Here is a 25485-nt window from a genome sequence, read left to right as displayed (position 1 = left end):
ATATTCTTCAGAAATGGTGACAAAAAATATGTTTAAATGTGTAATAACTGCTGTTAAGACTTGTTAGCCAAAGAGTTGAAACTGCCTACATGTGACATTGTTTTATTAATTTTAGGTATCTATTTTTGTCTATTATGTATACTGTATATTACGCACATTTTAAGATATTCTGAAAATCACGTGATATCACGATAATTGACTAAATGACATACGTTCAGGAAATTATATGCTGTTTTCATACTTTGTTTTCACATAAAGCATCGAGGTACAAGCTTTCAGGTGAAATGACAGGTATTTCTGACTTGCACACATTTCTTAAAATGTTTTATGTAGTTGGTATAATTTGTTCTACAGTATTCGGAAACAAATTTTAATTGTATACACTTACTGTATATAATAATATATATAATTATGTTTACAGTTAGTACTGCTAATATGAATCTTATGAAACAATTTAAGATACATGCATATTACTAAAACTAAGAATACAACAATCTGATTCAAAACTAACAGAGAATATTTGCAATACTACCATGATGTATTCTATAATACATTTAATAATTTTTCTGTTTTTATTATTTCTTTTCTCCATATTACTATGCTTTGTTCTTGTGTCTTTACTGTCTGTTTCTGAAAGTAAAATTGAAAATAGTCCTATAGAAATATAGTTAAATTGCAGTGAGCAATAAATACATAAATATACATATTTTTGTCATTAATATTACAGAAAGTACTGAGACACTAATTAAACTGCCATAACAATTACAAAATAATGTTATTTCTTCACAAACTCTTCATTTTTTATACTAAAGACTAAAACAATATTATAATGCCAAGTCAAGTCAATTTTATTTATATAACGCTTTTCACAATTTCATCATTGCAAAGCAGCTTTACATACATTATAATAAAGAATAATAATAGTAATAGATGAATAAATAAAATAAAGACAGTACATGGAATAAGAATATCTGGTATTATTGCAAGATTTTCTCTATGCAAGGTGCATTAATGAAATTTTACTGAAATAAATACTGTGCCGGATGCTGGAGGAACTGTAGGTTGTTCAATTGAAGTATATTAATCATTTGAAGTATTATTGTAATTAATAGTGTTTTTTGTTGTTGTTGTTTTGTTTTTTGAAGGACTAAGGCTGGGTGAGCATGTACATGAAACCCGTCTTGTGATTCCAAAAAGCACAAGTTCATCCGATCAGTGACTGTTTTTGTCTCTTCATGTGTGGGATACGGAGCAATGAGGGTGGGTTTTCATAGTCTGTGGCATTTGAAGCATCAAGCGTGTGGGTGCGAACACACACACACACACACACACACACACACACACACACCGTACATGTATGCAGAACTGATCTCTCGCTGAGTTGAAAGCCCTGACAAGCTTAGAGTCCTACTGTCCTCGTGCATGCCATCATCCGGAAAAGCCACAATGAACATCTCTCCTATCTTTTTGTCTCATTCTGTCTCTCCTGATCTCTCTGTTAACACAGCTGTGCTGCGTTTCTCTCCATATTTTGTCGCTTATGTTATAATCTGTCTCTTTTATAAATATCTGCAACTCTATCACTATATCTCTCTACTGACATTTCCAACAGTAGATGTGAAGAAGCAGGTGTGAGCATAGTTTCCCCAGCTTAACTCAGTGGGCTTCCAGCGCCCGTGTGTGCGGTGAGGTTGTTTAGCCTTTTCCTTGATTTCTCAGCGGAAGAGAAAATAGCAAGCCCCTCGTGCACATAAGTCATTAAAGGGGTTGACACAATGAGTGGGCGAGCGAGAGAGGAGGGGGGTAACACAACCACACACACACACTCACACACGCTACTGCATTACATGTTCCTCTGTACCTCTATGGGGCCTATTACAGACACATGATAGCGTCTAGTTTTGTGGCGGCGTGTCCCCCGTGGCGTTCGTCTGGTCTTTAACCGGTCTGTCGTACATTAAAGCTACTTCCTCCCTGCTAGTGTTCAACCATATATGGTCATTTTGCTCTCTATCAACAGATCGTACGTTTAGAGGAGGTGCTTCATTACCTTGGCTTGCTTTTGAAATGCGATTCGGGTTGTTGGGTTAGATTGGGTAGTTCAGATAAGAAGGGTGTTACGAGGCCAGAAACAAACTGTAGTGAACGGTGCCGTAGTATGTACTTAAAGGGGAAGTGCCCTATTTTTGTGTCAATCATGTAAGCGGCGCTTCCCCGTGCAAAACTCACAGCCACGATGTGAGCGTCTGGGTGCTTGCTGGTGGATTGCTGTGGTTTTCTTGGTGGTTGCTAAGACGTTGTTTTAAGGGTGTTGTGGGTGGTTGTTTAAAAGTCTGTGATATTCTGGTCATTGGATGCAGCTGGGCCTCTGAAAACTTGCATTGTTTTAGCAATTTAGTATTTAGTCTTTATATAGAAAAAGAATATTCATTATTAAAAAATGTACACTGTAAGGAATAACTGTAAATTTACAGAATTTCATGGTGTTATTTAACAGAGTGCTCACATATTTTCGAAATGCTGTAAAATGTTAAATTAAAGAAATAGATTGTAAATCGGTTGGTTGTAAAATAGCAAAACAAACTAACAAAAAAGTTATTTTAGTTTTGTTTCTGGAGCCCCAGCAGCCGGAAACATTGCCATTTTTAAGAGTATTTTTTCTACACTGTACTATTTTTGTACCATTTTTTTGTATCATTCATGTCTATTATACTAAAGCAAGATTTACACACCAAAGTTCAGGGTTTTGGTGCAAATGCCTATAATCCACCCTTTTGCATTTTTTTCCAAGAAGTTTAAAATTGATTTAAAAGTGTAAAAGTTTCTTCACTGTAAAAGCCACAGAATATCTAAACTTCGAGTTAAAGAAATAAAAGAGTTTTAGACCAGGTACTAAAAAAGCAGCTGAATTGTTTGGGGGTCGGTGCTGTGTTTTCCTTTAAAACAAAATAATTATGGTTTTATCACAAATAAAACCTACAAATTAGCCATAATAAACAGATATTAACCATATAATAATTATAGTTTTTATTTAATTTTTATTCATTTTTTAAATTAGCTTAGATTTCTAATTTTAGTTAAATATGTGGCAACTTTGTTATATGCTTTTGTCATTGTATTATTTACTTGTTTATTTTTGACGTTGCTATATAAGATGAATTAGTTTTAGTTTTGTTTATTATTATAACTTTAGTTTATTTCTGAGGCAACATTTCATATTTTTTGTTAGTTTATTTTTTCCAAATAATTTTAATTTTATTTGATTTCAATAAACAAAAACGCTTGCAGAAAACAGTAAATAACAAAAACATGCTGGGTTTTCATGTGCATACAGTTTAATGCATGTTACTATAATAAAACAAATGGTTATTTTATAAGGGTTGATAAAATCAGAATCACTTACAGTTGCATGACAAGGTAGAGATGTGATTTGCTCTCGAATATGTCCTCCAGGGAAACTATGTTGGCATGTTTAATCCTAAGAGAGATAAAGAGAAAGAAAAATATAATTACAGGTTAGAAACCACCAGTAAAACAACAAACAACATCTTCCCACAACAGCTTGACACAAAAATGCAGTTTGTTTTGGAAATTAGCCACCGTTGAGTTATGTTGCATGTTAAGGCCTGAAATCGACACACTAGACTAATATGCAAATGCCAAAGTCCTTGGGTGGAGTTAAAGGTGTGCAAACAGTTACTACATTAGTGTTTATTTTGCTAAAAAAAATTCCCAGCCCATAACAAACAACTTCTGTCAATTCTGTCTTTCTGAGAGCTGATCCGACAACAGATCTCTTCTGGTCTGGACTAATCCCTGCCACAACGTTTAAGACTGTTAAAATGATCCAGAGAAGCTTCATAAATATTTATCAAGAGGGCAGATCTGGAATCAGATGTCCTGCAGCTATACACTGAGATGCAATGTAAACATCAAACCAGGTTTGAGTGCAATGACTCCTGGGAGTTCTGACTCTAAACGTTTTGTAAACCAAATTTTTAGTCTATCCATTTCATTCATGCTTGCAGGAAAGTCAAGACAAATGCAACTATTCAAAACGTATATATACAGTATAGAGCATATATGGTTCCCCACAGAATAACCACCCATATTTAAAAGCATAGAATTGATTCTATATTTATATACAGAGACAAACATTGTCTTCATACTATCATGACCACGTGTCGAGGTGTTTCAAATGACGTGTCTCGTGTCAAGTGAACCCATTACTGCAGTGAACACCACGTAGGAACCCTCACAATCCGCTCCAAACGACTTTTATTTCCCTCCCACGCGGCCTCGCTTTAACACACGTCCAATTAAAAACTGTTCAAGAAGAATGTACAAAGTTCCATGTCTTCCTCCACAACCCCTTAGCCTCTGCCTCCTCTTTCGCCGCAGCGGTCAACAGATTTCCATTGACTAGCAGAGAGCTGCGTGCGTGTGTGTCAGATGTGTGGGATCTAATTGAGCCGAGCGGTGAAAGCCCACAGACCTCCGCTGGCAACACGACACGACGGAGGCACCTAAATGACTCATCGCTACGTTGGCTCTCCTGCTTTCTCTCCTGTCAGCGACACGTCCACCCACTCCTCTTTCTCTCTCTCCCCTTTCAAGCGAGCGGGTTGCCACCCGGCCCCACGCAGCTGTGGGCAGTCAGGTATGGCACGACATTAAGCCTACAACAATTTCTTTATGGTGAAAGCTACATGGCGAGGTCGGCGAGTACGTCTTTCCTTCAGGATTCACCGTGACATAATCCCAGCTGCTTATACAACACTGACATGTTCACTCGCTATTGTGACATGATGTGTCATCTCTGTCGGACACAAACGCGTGCAACCTATGGGAACTGTTGGTGAAATAAATGATTGTAAAATTTTAATTGCACCAACATTATTATACTAGTTTTGTGGGTGTCTAATATTAAAGGACTCATATTTTTGGAGCTTTGGTGTTCTCCAAACTTATTGTAAAATGCTTTGGCAAAATGTATGCAGACTTTGAAGCTCATCCAAAATCTAGCGAGCTGCTTTGCTCACTACGGTCTGCATAGGCAACTGTTTTGAATCAAATATATATGTAACATACACAAAAATTGGGTAAAATATTCCACTCAAATCTGATTCTGTTTCCATTTTCTCCTGAATAATTTCTAGTACTAAATAAATAGACTGTTTTATTGGACGCACGCGCCTGGACAGCCGTTAACTTCTAGTCTGTGTTTGGCCAGTGTCCAGTGGCGGCTTGTCAATAGGGGGCGCAGGGGTGCCGCCCCACCAAATTATCCAGAGAAGACTGTTCAACATGAGTTCAACATATATTGTAGGCTGTGTCCGAAATCGCCCACTATACTGTACCCTCATTCACTATTCCCTACATTAGTTCACTAATATAGTCCACTTAAAGGAGCGGTTGAAAACAAGTGAGTAAATTCGGACACTCGGTGCACTGGAAATGCTGCGGGCGCCATCTTCTGCCAAGACGCGGGAATTCATTCAGCGCGAGCATCACGATAGATGGCTAGCAGCTAGCCATGAGTGTACATCGGTTGTACACTCGTTATTATGATGCCTCGTGGGATTGAATGAGTGCACTCAATAATGTCCACTATGAATTCGGACACCACTAAAAATGGATGTCCCCTCAATTAGTGCACTATATTAGGGTATGGGGGCTATTTTGGTCACAGCCATAAATTGCAAAATAATTTTTAAATAAACAGATTTATTCACACTATATTCGCCTGGTAGTTGTGTTCGCATTCATTAAAAGTATTATTTAAAATTGTATTTGGTTAATTTCTGTGACGATACACATATATTCTACGTGCGGGGCGCCAGACAAATGAGTGTTTTGCTGCGTCCCAATTTGCCTACTTATACTGTACTATGCACTAAATGTGTGTACTGTTTTTGTTATGGAAAAGTATATACATTTTAGTGCGTAGCAAAACAATATGCACGCACCGGGACATACTAACAGGAAACGGAAGTGGCCGTTGTTGCCTAGACAACATTGTGGCCATTAACTGTCACACACATCAAAATACAGCTCTTCTTCCATTTAAGTATTTATTCATTCATTGTTTCATATGTAATGTTAACTCTGTACTTATATTTATTAATTTAGTGACGCATCAGTTATTTCATTTTATTAATGCAGTGCAGCGTCACTTAAATCCGCCTACTCGCGGTGAGTTGTGGGTAATATCAGCCGTTTATTTCAGACAGGAAGTGACGTCAGTTTCGCGCATGCGCGGAACAAATCGTGTTTCCGGGACGGATCGGGTAGCCACACTGCGCTTAGAATTTCTACCGGAGGTAGTAGACCATCCGGGAATCTTTGGAATACTATTTTCAACATACCACGATTTGGGACATAATTCTATTTTCGAATACTATTTAGGACGGATACTCTCTGTTATACTGTAGTACACTTTTTGGTTTTTAAACAAGTAAACTAGTAAATTGTAAGGTGCTGTTATATTTTATAGCTATATATAGATTTTATAAACGTTTTCAGTAGTACTAACTATAGTGGTTGTGCTTGTATAGCTTAACACAAATAAATGACAAGACACCCTATGGACTGTTATTATTCTTCAATGAACTAAAGTTAACTGAAAAGTTACTCTCGTATTTTGGGTAACACTTTAGAGTAATGGTCCGTTGTTAACAAGTAACTATGCAGAAAGTAAAAGGCAGTACTACATTAACACTTACCTTAATACTATTAACTAATATAGAAGCAAGATTAACTAAGCAGTAAGTAATAGCTAATTTAGGACAAAGGTAGTTCCTTATTTGGTATTTGATAATTACTAAAGAAAAATGCCATCATTGACAACTACTTGCGAACTATGACCAATTAATAAAGAAAAAACAATTAATTACTAATCTCAACATAAAGTGAAAATTTTTTCACAGTTTTCACTGTTTGTGGAAACTAATTCATGAATAAATACAAATACCACAAGCCAAATACCAAAACATGAATGGATATATTCTACATATATAGCCTATCCATAGAGATAGGCTATATTTCATGTAGTACTGCCTATTACTTTCTGCATAGTTACGTGTTAACAACGGACCATTATTCTAAAGTGTTACCGTATTTTGTTACAGAAGAGCTGGATGGCCAACCAAAACAAATAAACAGAGTTACTCTCTCTCTCAATGGTCATTATTAACAATTCCAGAGTTTCCTGACCACTCCATACACTACAATAGTGAATTGATAAACTAGAAAATACTGTATTACCTTAATATTTACTATGGTACGGTTCAAAACACTGTAGCATCTAGGAATTTTACTACAGTTTACTGTAATAAATGATAAAGTATACTGCAATATTTTTTTCATTTGGACTGGCACCTTATTACTGTTAATAAACACCATTACATGCTTTGATAGTTAAACCTTTTTTTAGCTAAGCAGTGATGATACATTTACATCACATGTCAAATGGTTTGTTGCGCCCCCTCAAAAAAATTGTGCACCAGTCGCCACTGTTAGTGTGCAATAATATAACTATTTATATTTGATCTAATTTATGTAATATTAATTTGTATTATTATTTAACTGTATAATAATTGTATTAAATAAACAATTTGTTGAATTTTGTTGTATGTTCATTTTATGTCCTGTAGTTTTGACGCATTTAAAGAAACCGTATGGTACATTGACATCTAGCGGTCGAGCTTGGTATCGCAGTATAAATTCAAAATATTGGAGAGGCAAGTTTAGCCAAGTAACGGTTCTTCTTGTTTTCTTTTGATTGTTATCAGAAATAATCTACAGGCACTCTATTGTTTGTGAATGTGTACCGGAAGTTAAGGGCAGTCCACGAACGCACGCACGCATGCGCAGTAACGTTTGTTTATGTTGTTGCTTTGAAACTGTCTATATTTGACATATCACCGTGCATTCTGGGATTTGCAGGATTTAGGCAATGCTGCCATGAAATATGTCCAGAATAAGGTATCTTTCTATATTTTGCTGTCGGAAACAGAATTCAAATAAAATGCAGCGTGCTGTATGTGTATTTTTCATGATGCACTATGATTTCCATCTCAAGCGCATCCAGCGGCGACAGCTGCATTGTTAAGAAATGTGACTTTCCTCATTCACACGTCTGCTCAGATCTCTCAGTGAATGCTGAGTCTTTTCGGCTGCGGTAACCCGGGCAACCCAGACACTAAAAATAGCACCGGCTGCTCCGGCACTAGTCATTCCCACTAAACTTTATGATTCCAATGATTTAAACATCAGATTGGTAAATGCACAGAAATCACTTAGTGTTTCAGATGACACTGGTGTTACAGAGAAGAACTTTTTAAAACCCTGGGCTTGAATGTGTCCACAGCTGGGAGATGTTGATATTGTGTATGTATGTGTGTGTGTGTGTGATTCATAAATGAACTGCGGTAGCTGTTTAAATGACTCACTTGTGTAGCACGGCGATCTCATTCTCGATGCTGTTCTCTTTCCCCTCCAGAGCTTTTTTGGGGATACACTTTATGGCCACGAGTCTCCTCGTTCTCTTTTCCTCCGCGAGCATCACCTCAGAGAAAGCCCCGCTGTAACATAAGATAGACAGTCAGAATTCACAGTGTGTGTTTTGGAAAACAGAGTTTTTGGCACTAATACTAATTTGGCACTAACTTCCCACCTGTGAAGCTCAGGTGTTAGCAGTCAGAGTTATAATACCACTCATCATTTTTCTTCCAAGCGATAGAATGGGAGTGAATGGGGGGCAATTTTTTGACGCTCCAAAAAGTGCATTCCATCGATCAAAGAACGGCTCGACATGGCTCTGTGGTCTTAACAAAGGTCTTCTGAAGTGAATTGATGCGTTTGTTTAAGAGAAATATCCATATTGACAGCGCTAATAACGTTGATGTCTAGCTTCCGTTATCCCTCGGATACGCGTGAACATGAGGCTTGTTTTTCCAGCAAATGATGCAAGCGTGTCGTAAGTTCTGGTGACGGCAGTTTTGTTCCAATAGGATACCGTCTCCGGGAACTTTCGTCACCGTCATTTGCCGGAAAAACAAGCCTCAGGTTCATGTGCAGCTGAGGGATAACGGAAGCTACGTTAATAGCGCTGTCAATATGGATATTTCTCTCAAACAAACGCATCGATTCACTTCAGAAGACCTTTGTTTAGATCCCGGAACAGTGTCGAGCCGTTCTTTGATCAATGGATGCACTTTTTGGAGCTTCAAAAAGTCGACGCCCATTCACTCCCATTCTACCGCCTGGAAGTAAAATGATACATGGTATTATAACTCTGACTACAAACCCGATTCCAAAAAAGTTGGGACACTGTACAAATTGTGAATAAAAAAGGAATGCAATAATTTACGAATCTCATAAACTTATATTTTATTCACAATAGAATATAGATAACATATCAAATGTTGAAAGTGAGACATTTTGAAATGTCATGCCAAATATTGGCTCATTTTGGATTTCATGAGAGCTACACATTCCAAAAAAGTTGGGACAGGTAGCAATAAGAGGCCGGAAAAGTTAAATGTACATATAAGGAACAGCTGGAGGACCAATTTGCAATTTATTAGGTCAATTGGCAACATGACTGGGTATAAAAAGAGCCTCTCAGAGTGGCAGTGTCTCTCAGAAGTCAAGATGGGCAGAGGATCACCAATTCCCCCAATGCTGCGGCGAAAAATAGTGGAGCAATATCAGAAAGGAGTTTCTCAGAGAAAAATTGCAAAGAGTTTGAAGTTATCATCATCTACAGTGCATAATATCATCCAAAGATTCAGAGAATCTGGAACAATCTCTGTGCGTAAGGGTCAAGGCCGGAAAACCATACTGGATGCCCGTGATCTTCGGCCCTTAGACGGCACTGCATCACATACAGGAATGCTACTGTAATGGAAATCACAACATGGGCTCAGGAATACTTCCAGAAAACATTGTCGGTGAACACAATCCACCGTGCCATTCGCCGTTGCCGACTAAACTCTATAGGTCAAAAAAGAAGCCATATCTAAACATGATCCAGAAGCGCAGGCGTTTTCTCTGGGCCAAGGCTCATTTAAAATGGACTGTGGAAAAGTGGAAAACTGTTCTGTGGTCAGACGAATCAAAATTTGAAGTTCTTTTTGGAAAACTGGGACGCCATGTCATCCGGACTAAAGAGGACAAGGACAACCCAAGTTGTTATCAGCGCTCCGTTCAGAAGCCTGCATCTCTGATGGTATGGGGTTGCATGAGTGTGTGTGGCATGGGCAGCTTACACATCTGGAAAGGCACCATCAATGCTGAAAGGTATATCCAAGTTCTAGAACAACATATGCTCCCATCCAGACGTCGTCTCTTTCAGGGAAGACCTTGCATTTTCCAACATGACAATGCCAGACCACATACTGCATCAATTACAACATCATGGCTGCGTAGAAGAAGGATCCGGGTACTGAAATGGCCAGCCTGCAGTCCAGATCTTTCACCCATAGAAAACATTTGGCGCATCATAAAGAGGAAGATGCGACAAAGAAGACCTAAGACAGTCAAGCAACTAGAAGCCTGTATTAGACAAGAATGGGACAACATTCCTATTCCTAAACTTGAGCAACTTGTCTCCTCAGTCCCCAGACGTTTGCAGACTGTTATAAAAAGAAGAGGGGATGCCACACAGTGGTAAACATGGGCTTGTCCCAACTTTTTTGAGATGTGTTGATGCCATGAAATTTAAAATCAACTTAAAATGATTTTTCCCTTAAAATGATACATTCTCTCAGTTTAAACATTTGATATGTCATCTATGTTGTATTCTGAATAAAATATTGAAATTTGAAACTTCCACATCATTGCATTCTGTTTTTATTCACAATTTGTACAGTGTCCCAACTTTTTTGGAATCGGGTTTGTACATTATTCTTCAAGAAGAAAGAAAGTCATATTCAGTCAGGATGCCTTGAGGGTGAGTAAAACATGTGGAAATTTTGTTTTGCCTGTGAAATATCGCTACTGTAATCGCTGCTGGGGCTAAACTAAAGTGTTACTATAACTATAATGGTTTACCAGGAACTGTAGGGTTTTTTCTAGATCTTGTGTTTTAATGTGGCATCAATGATTGCTGTGGACTTCCATGGAAATATTGAGAAACAGAGCTACTTCAGATACTCCAGATCACATACACACAGCTAATGGGTCAGTGAAAAGATAGAAAAACAGGAAGTGGGTGGTAACAGAGCTTTCTCCAACCGCAAAGAGCGAGAGTTCTCCAGAAGATCTTAAGGACTTCTCCAGGAAAAACTGAGTGTTGCTGTCTGATTTTATGAGAATCAACCTCAGTGATTTGTACCATCATATGAACGAGTCATAAACATTTAACATCATCCATTCTACAGTCATAAAGCTACAGGAGTAACAAAACCATATGCACAGTTAAATCCAATATCCCAACTTCTATCGTGACCATTTAAAGGCAGAAAACACAGCAAGGACATACGAGAAAGATGTTTACATAGAACAAAATTCAGCTGGAATTCCACTGTCCTGAACAACATTTATTTAGACAACTGTACAGCTCAAGTAACATGATTTGCAGGAATTTGTGTGAATGCCGAAAACAAAGCTTCAAACTTCATGCTTTTAAACTTTAAGGGCCCTTTTATACACTCAATCAATCAATCAATCATTTTATTTGTATAGCACATTTAATGTTGGCCAAAGTGCTTTACAGACCCAAAATTGCAATTAAAACATAAAAACACGACATAAAACAATAAACAAATACACATAGCTACTAATGGTTAAAAGCATCAGTGAAAAGATGAGTCTTTAATAAGGTTTTAAAGTGCTCGATGGAATCGCAGCGTTTAACATGTAGAGGAAGGCTGTTCCAGAGAAAAGCACGGACTCCCTTAGATTTTAACCGAGACTTTGGAACTTTTAACAAGAGACTTTGAGAAGATCTTAGGGGTCTCGCAGCACAATGATACTGTAGAATATTTGAGATGTACACTGGGGCAAGCCCAAGATGACTTTTAAACACCAATAAAAGCACTGCAAAAAATGACTTTCTTACGAAGTCTTTTTTTCTTATTTTCCGGTAAAAATGGCTAAACATTCTTGAATCAAGAAGCATTTTCTTGATGAGCAAACTGACCTAAGAAAATAAGTCTTGTTTTTAGTAAAAAAATATGAAATTTCAGTGAATTTGTGCTTAAAACAAGCAAAAAAAAATCTGCCAATGGGGTAAGAAAAATAATATTGAATTGAGTGACTAAGAAAAAGGTAAACTTTACCTATTTTTCTTACCCCATTGACAGATTTTTTGCTTGTTTTAAGCACAAATTCACTGAAATTTCATATTTTTTACTAAAAACAAGACTTATTTTCTTAGGTCATTTTGCTCATCAAGAAAATGCATCTTGATTCAAGAATTTGTAGACATTTTTACTGGAAAACAAGAAAAAAGGACTAAGTAAGAAAGTCATCTTTTGCAGTGAGAACTTCGTATTTGACCCTGAACTCGACAAGGAGCCAGGGCAGAGCAGCCAGCACCGCAGAAATGCTGGAGTATTATCTAGTTCCAGTCAGCAGCCTAGCTGCTGCATTCTGCACCAGCTGCAGCTGTGAAAGAAGGTTCTTAGATAAACCCAAATAAAGAGAATTACAATAATCCAACCTAGACCACAATTTCTAAATCTGAAAAGGATAGGAAGCCCTTCAATCTGGCAATCCCCCTTAAGTGAAAGAAGCTGCCCTTTACCACAGCATTGATCTGTTTGTCAAAATTCAGGTCGGAATCAAAGATAACACGAGGTTCCTTGCCTGAGAATTAGCTTTGGAGGCTAAAGGGCCCAAATCAAGTGAAAGCTGTTCAGCTAACCTTGGTGGGCCAAAGATAACTACATCAAATTTGGACTCATTCAGTTGTAAAAAATTTGAGGCCATCCAGAGCTTTATTTCATCTAGGTAGTCAAGCAGAACTGACCGTTTTGAAGCATCACTACAATTCAAAGGAAAATGCAGCTGGGTATCATCAGCATAATAATGATAAGCCAGACCATGTTTTTGACAGATTAAACCCAGAGGGAGCATATATAGAGAAAATAAAACAGGGCCAAGACACGAACCTTGGGGAACCCCCGAACTGATAGGGACAGAGGCAGAAGCAGTGCTCCCGATTTCCACTGCAAAGGTTCTCCCCTGTAAATAAGATGCAAACCACTTCAGTGCATTACCGCTTATGCCCACCCACCTACTCAGGCGATCAAGAAGAATCCCATGATCCGCCGCATCGAAAGCCGCGCTCAGCTCAAGCAGCACTTCCGCCGTACAATCCCCGGAATCCACCGACAGCAGCAAGTCATTAGTCACCTTAAGAAGGGCAGTTTCTGTACTATGCTGCGCTCTAAAACCTGACTGAACAGTATCAAAGATGTCGTACTTGTTCAAATAAGTCTATAATTAGTTGAGAACTAGAAATACTACCTCTAATAGCAGTGATTTTATCCATGAAAAAATTAAAAAAATTATCAAAATTTGTAGACGTATTAATCAACCGAAATAACACTTTAGGACAATGCCAATTCTTAGATATTAAATCAGAGAAATACTGTGCCTTAGCCACTTAAACAAACTGTTGATAAGACATCATACAGTCTCTAAGTATCTCATAAGAGACCTGTAATCTGTCTTTTTTCCATTTCCTCTCCGCCTGCCTCCATTTTTGTCTAAGCAGCCGACTCTTATCATTGATCCACTCGTGCAAAGTGCTAGTTTCAGCCGGACGCAGTTTTCAATTTCACGTCCTGCACCACGTTGTTTAAATAGAAAATGCATTTGCGCCCCAGGCATGCTGGTCTGAAAACGAGGTGTGTTCAGGCGTGTTGCTATTTTGAGGCAACTGAAATAGACTGCGCCATTGACCAACTGAAACCTGGTCTAAAGTCAATATTTTTTATAATTTAAGAATTTTGCACACATTCAACCGGTAAATGTTCAACATTGGCAATGTTTATATTGGGTTTCCTAGAAAAGTGATCACGCTCAGATATTGTCGCAGTCCTTCCAAAACCTTGTATTCTATTATTTTTTGTCATAAATCATTATTATTAGTCACCTTTTATGTTTGTCACTGGGATTTGCAAAAATCTAACCAATAAAGAGTATTAAAAAGTGCTTGTTAACTTTGACAACACACTATTTAATCATTTAAAAAGCGCAGCGTTTTTTCCATTTCCTGAAAAACAGCGAATTTGGACATACAAGGTTTCGGAAGGAAAGTGACAATAGACTTCAAGTTTAGAGGTGATACGTAGACCATCAGACTATTCTGTGTGCACATCAATTATATTATATAATCACCAGGGGCGGACTGGCCATCTGGCGTACCGGGTGTTTTCCCGGTGGGCCGCAAACGTATGAGGCCGGAACGGAGGCGGTGGCCGCTTAGACGGATGTATTATAAATGCGAATGCATGCAACGCGAATGCAAAAGACACGTATGCATGCAATACCTCCCCCCCCCGTCGACAGATTTGGTGGAGGGCCGATGCGGGCCTAAAAGTGCCAGGGCCGATTTTTCTTCCCAGTCCAGCCCTGATAATCACCAACCTGAGACTGTTTAAACTTAACCCGCTTTTCTACATTTAATTCTGTTCTTTGAAATCCGCATCATTTTTCCTCTTCGTTACTGCAAAGCTTGTTTGAAGCAATCTGTATTGTTATACAGTACTATAAATAAAGTTGACTTGACTTGATCAGTATTAAACTCTCAATAGAGCGGATCATTTATTTAACACACCCTAAACATGATCTTAAATATCTAAACAAGGGTTAATTTGCAGCAACTATGATAACACCGATAAAACAATTAATGAGAGATCCTGCAGCATAAACAAACCGCCTTGTTCAATATTTGAGAATGTAATGAAGATGAGAGGGAGAGTAAACTCATTATGTGCTTCCAGCGGCACAGATCCGGCCCGACAGACTGATCCTAAAGGATTCAGTGCAGGTACAGTATGAAGGACAAACACTGATATGATACATAGTTAATCCTCTGTGCCTGTGTCCTCAACGTATGACCAGAGGACACGAGGAGATTGTAGTCTAAATCAGTCACGCTGAGCCTATGAGGACACCGTTATAGAACGTATCCCATCATCCCTGCGGGTGTACACTGCACTCAATCATATTACAGCCATACCAAACTAGTGCCACAGTTAAACATGTAGCACACTGATATTGATATTCAATTCACATTTGTTTCTATAGTGTTTTCACAAGTTTGCATTGATGAAAAGCAAGTGTCTCTGCAACTAAAATCGGCTCATATGCTGTGAAGAATGACACACACTTGCCTTATGCACCCTGATAACACATGCACAACTGCAACAGTTGTAATAAAGTGGGGGAAAAAAGCTTGTTAGCTTGATAAAAACTAGGACTCAGATTAATATAATTTCACATACAGATGTCACTACAGCACGAGCACACAACACATCATCGCATTGATTCACTATAAGTTCATGTTGTTTACATTATACACGTACACACCGATTGCCAACAAAACACAGACATATGACTTAGTTTGACTAACTCCAAATCCAGCGTTATATCCACCGTTTATATAACACTGCAGTGAGCAAACAAACAGCTAAACTTCCGTCAGGCGAGTGAAGCGGCATTGATGAGCGTGCTCTTTCTTATGCTGGCTGGTTGACGGGTGGGCGTGCTCTTTCTCTCATGCTAGCGCGTGATCTTTCGCTCGCTGGATGACGCGTGGGCGTGCTTTTCTGGGAGAATTGTCCAATAATGGACTGCGAAAAGTTGTTACGTAAGGGAATTTCATGTTCGAAAAAAGCTTTCCGAAACCTATTCGAACGCTGGGGGAGTGTATTGAGCACAGAAATACTACGTCATACGTCCAACTCGTTTTTTGACAAGTTGACCATGTTAAGTTCGAGAAGCCGCACGTTTAACAGTGTAAAGAAGTCAGAATGCATGAAATAGCATGATACCTCCGCTTTAGGCAAACCTTCCTAAAATATGTTTATTTGAATAGAGAATACAAGAAGAGAATAAAAATAAGAGTTCAAGTTTTCAAATCATCTGAAAAAAATAAGCCTTGTGCACTGTCATTTTGGCAAAGATTTAGCGGCCTGAAACACATTTAAAAAATCTTAAAGGCTTCATTTGATCCTAGGAAAAAATCAGTAGTTTTTAAACGTTAAATTGATATGTTCGCCGACAGCTGATTAAACACAACTCCGATCAAATGCTTCCTCTGATAAAATTATGTCAGTGTCTGAAGTTTGTAAAGTTTTGAGACGCAGCCCTGCAGTGTGGCTGGCTTCTCAATCGTAACCGGCTATATCAAATCACAAAGTATGTACGCTGCTTAGGGTGTCACAGTTGGTTGCCAAGGTATTACTATGCATTTGCTAAGATGTTTTGGGGCCGGATTCTCAAAATTGTACCTAAAACAATATATAAGATTACAATTCTGGCTCAATACAATACGCTTCACATGTGAAACATCCAAATACGTACATGTACAAAATCTTTTGAGATTTAAGACAACTGTGAAGCTATCATAACTTTAAGATGATATTTACGACAGCTTTTGCTTTGAGAATTTGGATTTTCTTTATTTTTTAGTAATAATCTTGGGGGAAAAAAACTTTCTTAAGAAGTTTTTTTCAGGAATACAAAATATTAGAGATGCACCGATATATTGGCCAATAATCGGTGTCAGACAATAAAAGCAATTTTTCACGCTGATAGTTTAAAAACAGGTGATGATCAGGGCTGATATATCGGTATACAACAAATATATCTGTATATTTGTTGTATATACCGATATACAACAAAAACAAAAGCATTTCTCAAAAAACGTGATGGTTCAGCAGAATTTCTACCACATTCAAACAACCAAAGGATCATTACCTCTGATTATAAAAACATTGAATCCAGATAAATGCAATAAATGTGTGCTCTGCATATAGAAAATGTTAAGTTGACGTTCAGCATTAATAGTCATTATAGGAATTAATATTATAACATTCAGAAAATTAAGAAATATTAATTTAATATTCAAAATTGCTATCGGCAGATATCACTCTGAATAATCGGCTATCGGTATCGGTGGAGAAATTGAGTATTGGTGCATCTCTACAAAATATTCCCAACTATTTACTTAAACTAGAATTTAAGAAAAAATATGAATGTTGGCCGTTGGTTGGTTAACAGACGACCGCATATTGCCTAAAAAAAGCTCCTTGTTTTTATAATATTTCTTAAAATTATTCTTAATAATATTTCTTAAAATAGGAAAAAGGGATTTTTTTCATACATTAGATAAAATCTGAAGTTCATTTTCTTATGATATAACTATTAGCGCATCTCTACTCGATAATCCACACAAACTGAGTTACACTGTTTAATACACAGAGCTCTGAGTTTGTTCAGATCTGTAAACCCAAACATAAACAAAAGTAAAACAAATGTTGAGAAAGACTTGAGAGAGAGTTCAGAGCAGGGCATTGTGGGATGTTAGATAGCAAAGTGGGGCACATTCCACTCCGGTCACAGACACACGACAGCGGCCATCTGGTAGAGGAGGAGGAAGTGGACTTTATTACGAAAGGCCTGTCTGCTGCCGCTTCCTCATTAAACTCTACGTCCCGGGAGATGGTGGGAGGAGACAGACTCCAAAACACGATCTGGAGTCATAAGCAATCATGATCCTTTCATTTAATGTGAATTAATGTTAAACATAATCCATGTCGTGATCATCGGTCACGCTCGCATTGCCTCTGCTGGCCCTGTTCCTTCAACATGAGCGAGACTCAAAACATAAGATGTGATTTAGATTCAGATAACAAGCCGTATGCAACACCATCCCTCATATTCTCCATTCTTAATAGTTTTCTGTCCTTGCTCGTGTTCCATTAAGCCGTCTCTTGGGTTTGTTGCAGTGGGTTTTGCCGGGTGTGCCCACTGATATATAACCCTTAGAGAAAATGTGGTTTCTCTGTGGTCAGAAACAGTGGGGGGAGAGACTCTTCTGGTTAACAACACATAACATTTCACTTTTACATACAGTAGAAGGACACCACAAATGAGACTCTTTGTAACTCAAGTCATTCAATTCAAATTAGTGCACTGAATAAACAGCACCAGTCAAACAAATGACACGGGGGGTGTGACATTCTTCAGAAAACTATTAATCCAATCTAATTAGATACCACAAACAATTTAATAATTCATCTCTCAAGAGACAGACGCCACATGACATCTCACTTCCTGAGCCAAATTCAGTTCAGGTCGTTCTAAATCCACACAGAACTGCATTGTGTAACTTTACCCAAAAATAAACAAAAATCAGTTGTCACCCATGTGCTGCAGGTCAGACTGACACAGTCATGTTTCCATCCACCTATTTTCCTATTTCAGGCACTCTTGGAATACTGCATGAAGAAAAGGGTGTGTACACGTATTAATGGAAGCCAATGGAACAGAACTGGTGTGATCGTAGCATTATCCAAAGTCTTAGAACTCATTTTTTTACTCATTAAAAAAATGTGCTTCCAAAGGTTCTTAGGTTCCATAAAGAACCTTTAACATCTGAAGGACCTTTCTGTTTCACAAAAGGTTCTTTGTGGCTAAAAAAAGGTTCTTCAGACTATAAAAAAGTAAGAAAGAGATGGTTCTTTAAAGGGGAACTCCGCCCAATAATGAAAATTCTGTCATTAATTACTCACCCTCAAGTAGTTTAACATCCATAGGACCTCCATTTTTCCCCAGTTTTGGAAGCTTTCTGACTCCTCCATTAGGGATGTAACGATTCACCGGTTGAAAATCAATTATATATTATGTGCAATTCAAGCCGATTGAGATATCATTTGAATCGCAATATATGTTTTGAACAGCAGGGGCCGCTGTGTTTACTGCAAACTTGGAAAACGTGGATATGCTGATATTTCTTAAATGTAAAAAAATCCAATAAAAGCACAGACAAAGTCTTAGTTTGTTTATTTTGAAGAGATTTTGTATTATTCCTTTTTTATTTGATTTAGAATTCGATTTGGAATTTTTTTGGAGTTTTGGAGTTTTGTTACTTGACATAAAATATATTTTCCTTTTCTTTCACAAAAAAACGTGCAGCATTTAAGAAATAATAAAAGGGCAGTTGTTAATTCCTAATTTGTCTTAACTCATTTTGTAAAAATAAATCGTGAATGAATCGTATCGTGAGATCAGTATCGTGAATCGCATCGCGAGCTGAGCTGAGTGAATCGTTACATCCCTATCCTCCATAGATTGCAACGCAACCAAACTTCAAAGCTCTGAAAGTGCGTTAAGACATCGTAAAATAGTCCACGCGACTCCAGTGGTTCAGTATTACTTAATACAATGTGACGAGGATACTTTTTGTGCGCAAACAAACAAAACTAACGACTATTTTCAAAAACGACCTTAATTTGCGTTCTGGGGAAAAACGGAGGTCCTAGGGATGTTAAACTACTCGAGGGTGAGTAGTTAATGGCAGAATTTTCATTATTGGGTGGAGTTCCCCTCTAAAGAACCTTTGACTGAATGGTTCTTTGTGGAACTAAACATTTTTCTTCTATGGCATCGCCAAAAGTCTAGCATTGACAATGGTGTCCATAGACATCGAAACAAGCACAATAGAGGATTAACACCTCTGTTAATGGGCCAAGCAGAACACACACTTTTCTTTAGGTTACCATAGAGCTCCCTTTGGGCATACACTTCAGTTAGTCTGTCTGTTTGTGATCCAGGCTGTTCCAAAACATTATGTCCGCTACTGCAAACTAGCTATAGTGTTTGAATGTTTATAGAGCTGGTGTCAATAGTTATGCCAGGCATCTCATTTACAGAAGTGATGTAGTGCATAAACACAATGTGGTCTATCAGGGTCACACACCAACATGCACAGGATCAGTGGCAACAAGATATTCATGTTTCTAAAACAAGAGCTGCGCCCTCACACCTGGATCAGTCACAACAGCATAACATGCAAATTAAACCTAAAGGCATTTCATTTCTTCAGCATTTTCTTGGCCAAAACCATTTGGTGAGATTGCAAAATATTATTTACGTTTATGGCAGCATGCATGCTTGGAAAATCAAGGTTGTGAGTTCAATTCCCATGGGAATAAAAAAGGTATGCACTGTACTCTGAATGTGCTTTGGATATAAGTGTCTACCAAATGTTAACGGAACGGTATTTGTAAGGTTCTTCAACATAAAAGTGAACTGTCAAGTCCATTGAAGAGGTCAGTTTGTGAAAGTTATAACTATTCAAAGCAAAGTATACATAGTACTTAATAGAACAATTTAAAAGGCTATTTTCCCCTCTTTATAAAAAACAACAATTTACATCGCTCACCATCAAATTGGAGCAAATAAAAAGATTTTAAGCGGGATAGGGTTAGAGGTATTACTGCTAAAAACTGCTTTTATTTGCCACAAGAACCTTTTAGTAAGGGATAATGTAAAGGCTGCCGGTTTTAACGCTTACACGGTTACTTGCCACATGAGAAAAAAGCTGGACATGAAATGGGAATTTGAAATATCTCATTTTTACCGAATGTAGACCTTCCGCGAGGAAAAGCCGTTTACTTTCGGATTTAAGGTCAGAAACGACATTCAAATGTCACGAACAGGCAATTTGGTTTAATCATTTGTAAATATAATATCATATATATATTATATATATATATATCATTAAAAGACATATTTATATTTAATTTGTCAAAAAAACCTCTTGTCATTTCAAACCTGTATGACTTTCTTTCTTCTGCAGATCAAAAAAGAAGATATTTTGAAAAACGTTGGTAACAGAACAGTACTGACCCCCATTCATTTCGATTGTGTGAACACAAAATCAATGCAAGTGAATGGGTGCCAGTTAACAACATTCGTCAAACTATGTTCTTTTGTGTTCTGCGGAAGAAAGAAAGTGACAATGACAAGAGGGTGAGTAAATGATGACAGAATTTTCAGTTTTGGGTGAAGTATCATTTTAAACACTTACAAAGAGAATATTGCATCTATGTTGTCAAGGCAGGTGTACCAAAGGGCCACATCAATGTACTCACATCTGCTCGTGCACAATGAACACACCTGACGGAAGGAGCGGGGGAGAGGCTGATGAAGTGATGAATGATGAAGCAGATTAGCGGGTCGAGGGGGTGGTGGGGGGATTTGGGCGTGGGAGGATAAGAGGGGCATCGACAGCTGCAATCAGGAGATTAACCTTCCCATCCAGGTGTAGTCACTGCAGAAAACACTCCTGAATTCCACCCGAGTGTGTGAACGAATGGAAAACAGACATGCGTGTGTGTTTGCGTGTCTGTGGATGTACGTGCGTGCAACAGTGTGTGTGTGTGAACAAGGACTTGTGATTGATTTAAACGCACAGGGACACTTCATGGTGTTTACCAGCCTGTTACAGACACCTGCTCTCCCACACACACTGCTCACACCTCAACTCGTGCATAACAAACAATTAAAACCCAGTTATAAAGCAGTACAATCTGTTTTTAAGAAGTCAAATAGTATATACTTAATATAACATGATCCAAAAGGCAATTTTTTCTCTCTTCACAGTAAAAAACTATTTTGCTCAACATCAAATTGGTGTTAATAGTGAGCAAGTGGCTTTCACTTTAAATATTTGCGGACACTTCGGGGTTACACTACGCCCATCTCGCTGCCGGTTAAACCAACACTCACAAGCGGCTTTGGCTTCATCCACTAATGACGGGTAAATGGAAATTCAACATGCCCTAGTGTGCTCCACATCAATGACGGGGAAACCATTAAGTTGCTATGGCAACTCAGCAGTGGTTTTGGTTCAGCAGAGTATACTGAGGGGGTTCTTCATAATCAAATCAAGGGTCTGAAGGCTTTTTTGTTTTGTTTTAAAACCGGGCATCCCTGCAAATACACACTTCATGTTTTAACATCCTCTGTGCCAGCACAAATGTTTACATTAAAATATTTTTAAACTCTGCTTATTTGAATGTGCGCTACTGTACAGTGTAAGAGAAACACACGTGTGCTTTTATCATACAAAAAAAGACAAAGAAAATCAAATGCACTGAAATCCTTATTCCAGATCTATAAATGACTATCATGGCCATATCACTTGTTTTATACCATGAACTGGTATTGAAGAAAAAGATGAATGCCAGGGAGTTTTGGTATCCGTTTGTGCTCTTTTCCCAACTCCTGTTCTCCTATCTCTCACCCCATATGATTTCCTGTCATCTATTTTCCTTGTTTTCCTTGTTAACATCTGCAGTTACAGTTGCCGGTTGATACCATAACAGGCCAAGTGTGTTCGAAAGTAACACATAAATAGCGTAAAGTTTCATTTCATAGTCATGTTTAACCAGTGCCCTATTTTTTATCTCTTATCAGATTAACACATTTTTTTCCAGTGTGCTATCTTTAGTCAGGATAGTGAAGAGTTTGGGACTCTTATGTCACTGCTCACACTCTTAAAAAGGTGCTTCAAAAGGTTCTTCGATGCCATAGAAGAACCTTTTGGTTCCATAAAGACCCTTTAACATCTGAAGAACCTTAAAGGGATACTTCACCCAAAAATGAAAATTCTGTCATCATTTACTCGCCTTCGAGTTGTTCCAAATCTGTATACATTTCTTTGTTCTGATGACCACAGAGAAAGATATTTGGAAGAACGCGTATGACCAAACAGATCTTGCCCCCCATTGACTCCCATAGTAGGAAAAACTACTTGAGTTTGTTTGAACACAAAAGAAGACATTTTGAAGAATGTAGGACAGCAAACAGTTATGGGGTACTTTTGACTACCATTGTATTTTTTCCTACTATGGGAGTCAATGGGGGGCAAAATTTGTCTGGTTATAAGCGTTCTTCTAAATATCTTTCTCTGTGTTCATCAGAATAAAGAAATGTATACAGATTTGGAACAACTCGAAGGTGAGTAAATGATGACAGAATTTTCATTTTTGGGTGAAGTATCCCTTTAAGTATTTCACAAAAGGTTCTTCAGATTATAAGAAGTATAGGAAAGAGATGGTTCTTTGAAGAACCTTTGACTGAATGGTTCTCTGTGGAACCAAAAATGGTTCTTATATGGCATCGCTGTGAAAAACCTTTTAAGCACCTTTATTTTTAAGAGTGTAGGTTTTTAAAACTGATGTTATGTACTTTTGCTCAATAATTCACTTTTGTTTAAAAAGTTGCACACTGCATCGTTAAAGAAACAATCAGTATTTACTGGATGTTAAAAACTGGCAAGCTGACTGGACATGCACATATTAAAATATTTGAGCTCACTTCACGGCATGTATTTAGATCCCGAGATAAACACTAAACAGGCCATCTCATGCTGTCCCCTGGAGCTTTCAGGGGCGTGACACAGATTGTGAGTCATGTTATTGGAAACAGGCCATACATCTTCCTGAGAAACCCCAGCTTTGGCCGGTGCTACTGGAAAACCGCAGTCCTGCTTTTCCAGAAATGTGCCAAGTTACAAAGGTCTGACCTGACAAAAATCCATCAAACCCACTGCTGTCCTGTGCGTTCCGTCTGTCAGTCACTGAAATGAAGGTAGAACTGAGTACAGCGGGGTCAGCGAAAACAGCGCAGGGCAGAAGCGATCTTTACGCTGCATTGATTTTAGATTATTACAGTGTTTCCAAACCTCCCACTACATCAGCCCTGCAAAGCATGCTGGGAAGAGTCTGTTTTTGTAATGTCACTTCATGAGGGGTTTGTGTGCCGTTGTGGAACAGTTTAACACACAGTCAAACAGTCAAATACATGAAGCTACATTCTTAAAAAAAAGGTGTTTCAAAACGTTCTTCGATGCCATAGAAGAACCTTTTGGTTCCATAAAGACACTTTAACATCTGATGAACCTTCCTGTTTCACAAAAGGTTTTTTTGTGGCGAAAAAAGGTTCCTCAGATGATAAAAAAGTAAGAAAGAGATGGTTCTTTAAAGAACCTTTGACTGAATGGTTCTTTGTGGAATCAAAAAAGGTTCTTCTACGACATCGCTGTGAAGAACCTTTTCAGCACCTTTATTTTTAAGAGTGCAGAGAACATCGATTCAAACTCTTCTCTCTCACTTCTTCCATGTTTTCATTACAGTATGGACGCATACATGGAGTTTATGTCACGAGAGGTGGTGAAGAACCCAAGCGCAGGCAGGCAGTGAAGGGGTTAACAGAATATATTTATTCTTTTACAAAAAACACGAAACAAAAACACCCACAATGGGGAAAACTAAACTGAGATATATATACACAAAACAAAGACTTCCCACGTGGGGGCAAAAACAGCAGGGAACAAACTAAAACCAAACATGACAAAACACGGCAGGGTAACTAAGGTAAAAAACACAAAAACTCACAGCTCCAGGACAGGGCAAGAAACAGGCATGAGAACATGAACGGGTACACATCAAACAGAACACAATGAACAATCCAACAGCACAAGACAAAGAAACATGAGGGTATAAATGGAGAAAACAAACGAGGGATAACGAGCAGGGGCAGGTGTAGAACATCAAACACTCAGGGAAAAATAACAAGGAAACGAGAGGAATGGGGCCAATGACAAGACACTGGAGAGAACGTATATTATAGTCAAACGGACAATACGTTTCTCTCCACACATACCCAAAGACTTTGTCATGGCTCTGCTACAGGACCAAGAAAAACCTGACTAAGGAAGCAGAGCCATGACAGAAGCCCCCCCTTTAATGAGCACCTCCAGGTGCTCACCAAGGGGTAGACGGACAAGACAAGGCAGACTGAGACAAAGACAAGACCAACATGGAGAACAGAATCAGTGGCAAACAAGACAAAATGACAATGGGGTTGGGGTGCGACAATAAAAATAACAAACATGGGAGGGGGGTGGGGCAAAACAAGGACCCATAGGGGGCAGTTCAGGGGAGGGGTAGGGGATAGTCCAGTCCCCCTGCCTAGGGCGCTGAGTCCCGGGGACTTAGGAGAGTCCTGGAGGACACTTGACCTTGGATCCCAGATCGCTGGAAGCCGGACTGGCTGGGGCTAGAGCCGGCGGAGGCGTCGGCTGGCGTGAAAGCCGGCTGGACAGGGCTTGACGCCGGACTGGACAGGGCTTGACGCCGGCTGGAAGGCCGGCTGGACAGGGCTTGACGCCGGCTGGAAGGCCGGCTGGACAGGGCTTGACGCCGGCTGGAAGGCCGGCTGGACGGCCGGCTGGACGGCCGGCTGGACTGGCCGGCTGGATGGCCGGCTGGATGACGCCGGCTGGACGGCCGAGCTGGACGGCCGGCTGGACGGCCGACTGGACGGCCGGCTGGATCACCGGACTGGACACAAGACTGGACACAAGACTGGACACAAGACTGGACACAAGACTGGACACAAGACTGGACACAAGACGGACACAAGACTGGACACAAGACTGGACACAAG

At 38.9% G+C, this 25485-nt stretch overlaps 1 protein-coding gene across 2 annotated transcripts in view; it reads right to left on the bottom strand.

Moving 5' to 3' along the window:
• camk1b (calcium/calmodulin-dependent protein kinase Ib) overlaps positions 1-25485 on the bottom strand; it is a 58773-nt gene that overhangs the window by 14059 nt on the left and 19229 nt on the right. For both annotated transcript variants that reach the window (XM_057362112.1, XM_057362111.1), the window contains 2 exons: positions 8454-8585; positions 3404-3478 (listed from right to left, as the gene is read on the bottom strand). In XM_057362112.1, coding sequence (XP_057218095.1) covers positions 3404-3478; positions 8454-8585 — 207 coding nt within the window. The remainder of the gene's footprint in view (positions 1-3403; positions 3479-8453; positions 8586-25485) is intronic.

The sequence above is a fragment of the Triplophysa rosa genome, linkage group LG20 (genome assembly GCF_024868665.1).
Source record: "Triplophysa rosa linkage group LG20, Trosa_1v2, whole genome shotgun sequence".
In the NCBI taxonomy this organism is placed as follows: Eukaryota; Metazoa; Chordata; class Actinopteri; order Cypriniformes; family Nemacheilidae; genus Triplophysa; species Triplophysa rosa.
Note: the sequence above shows the minus strand (reverse complement) of the source record. Positions and strands in the feature narration are given on the sequence as shown.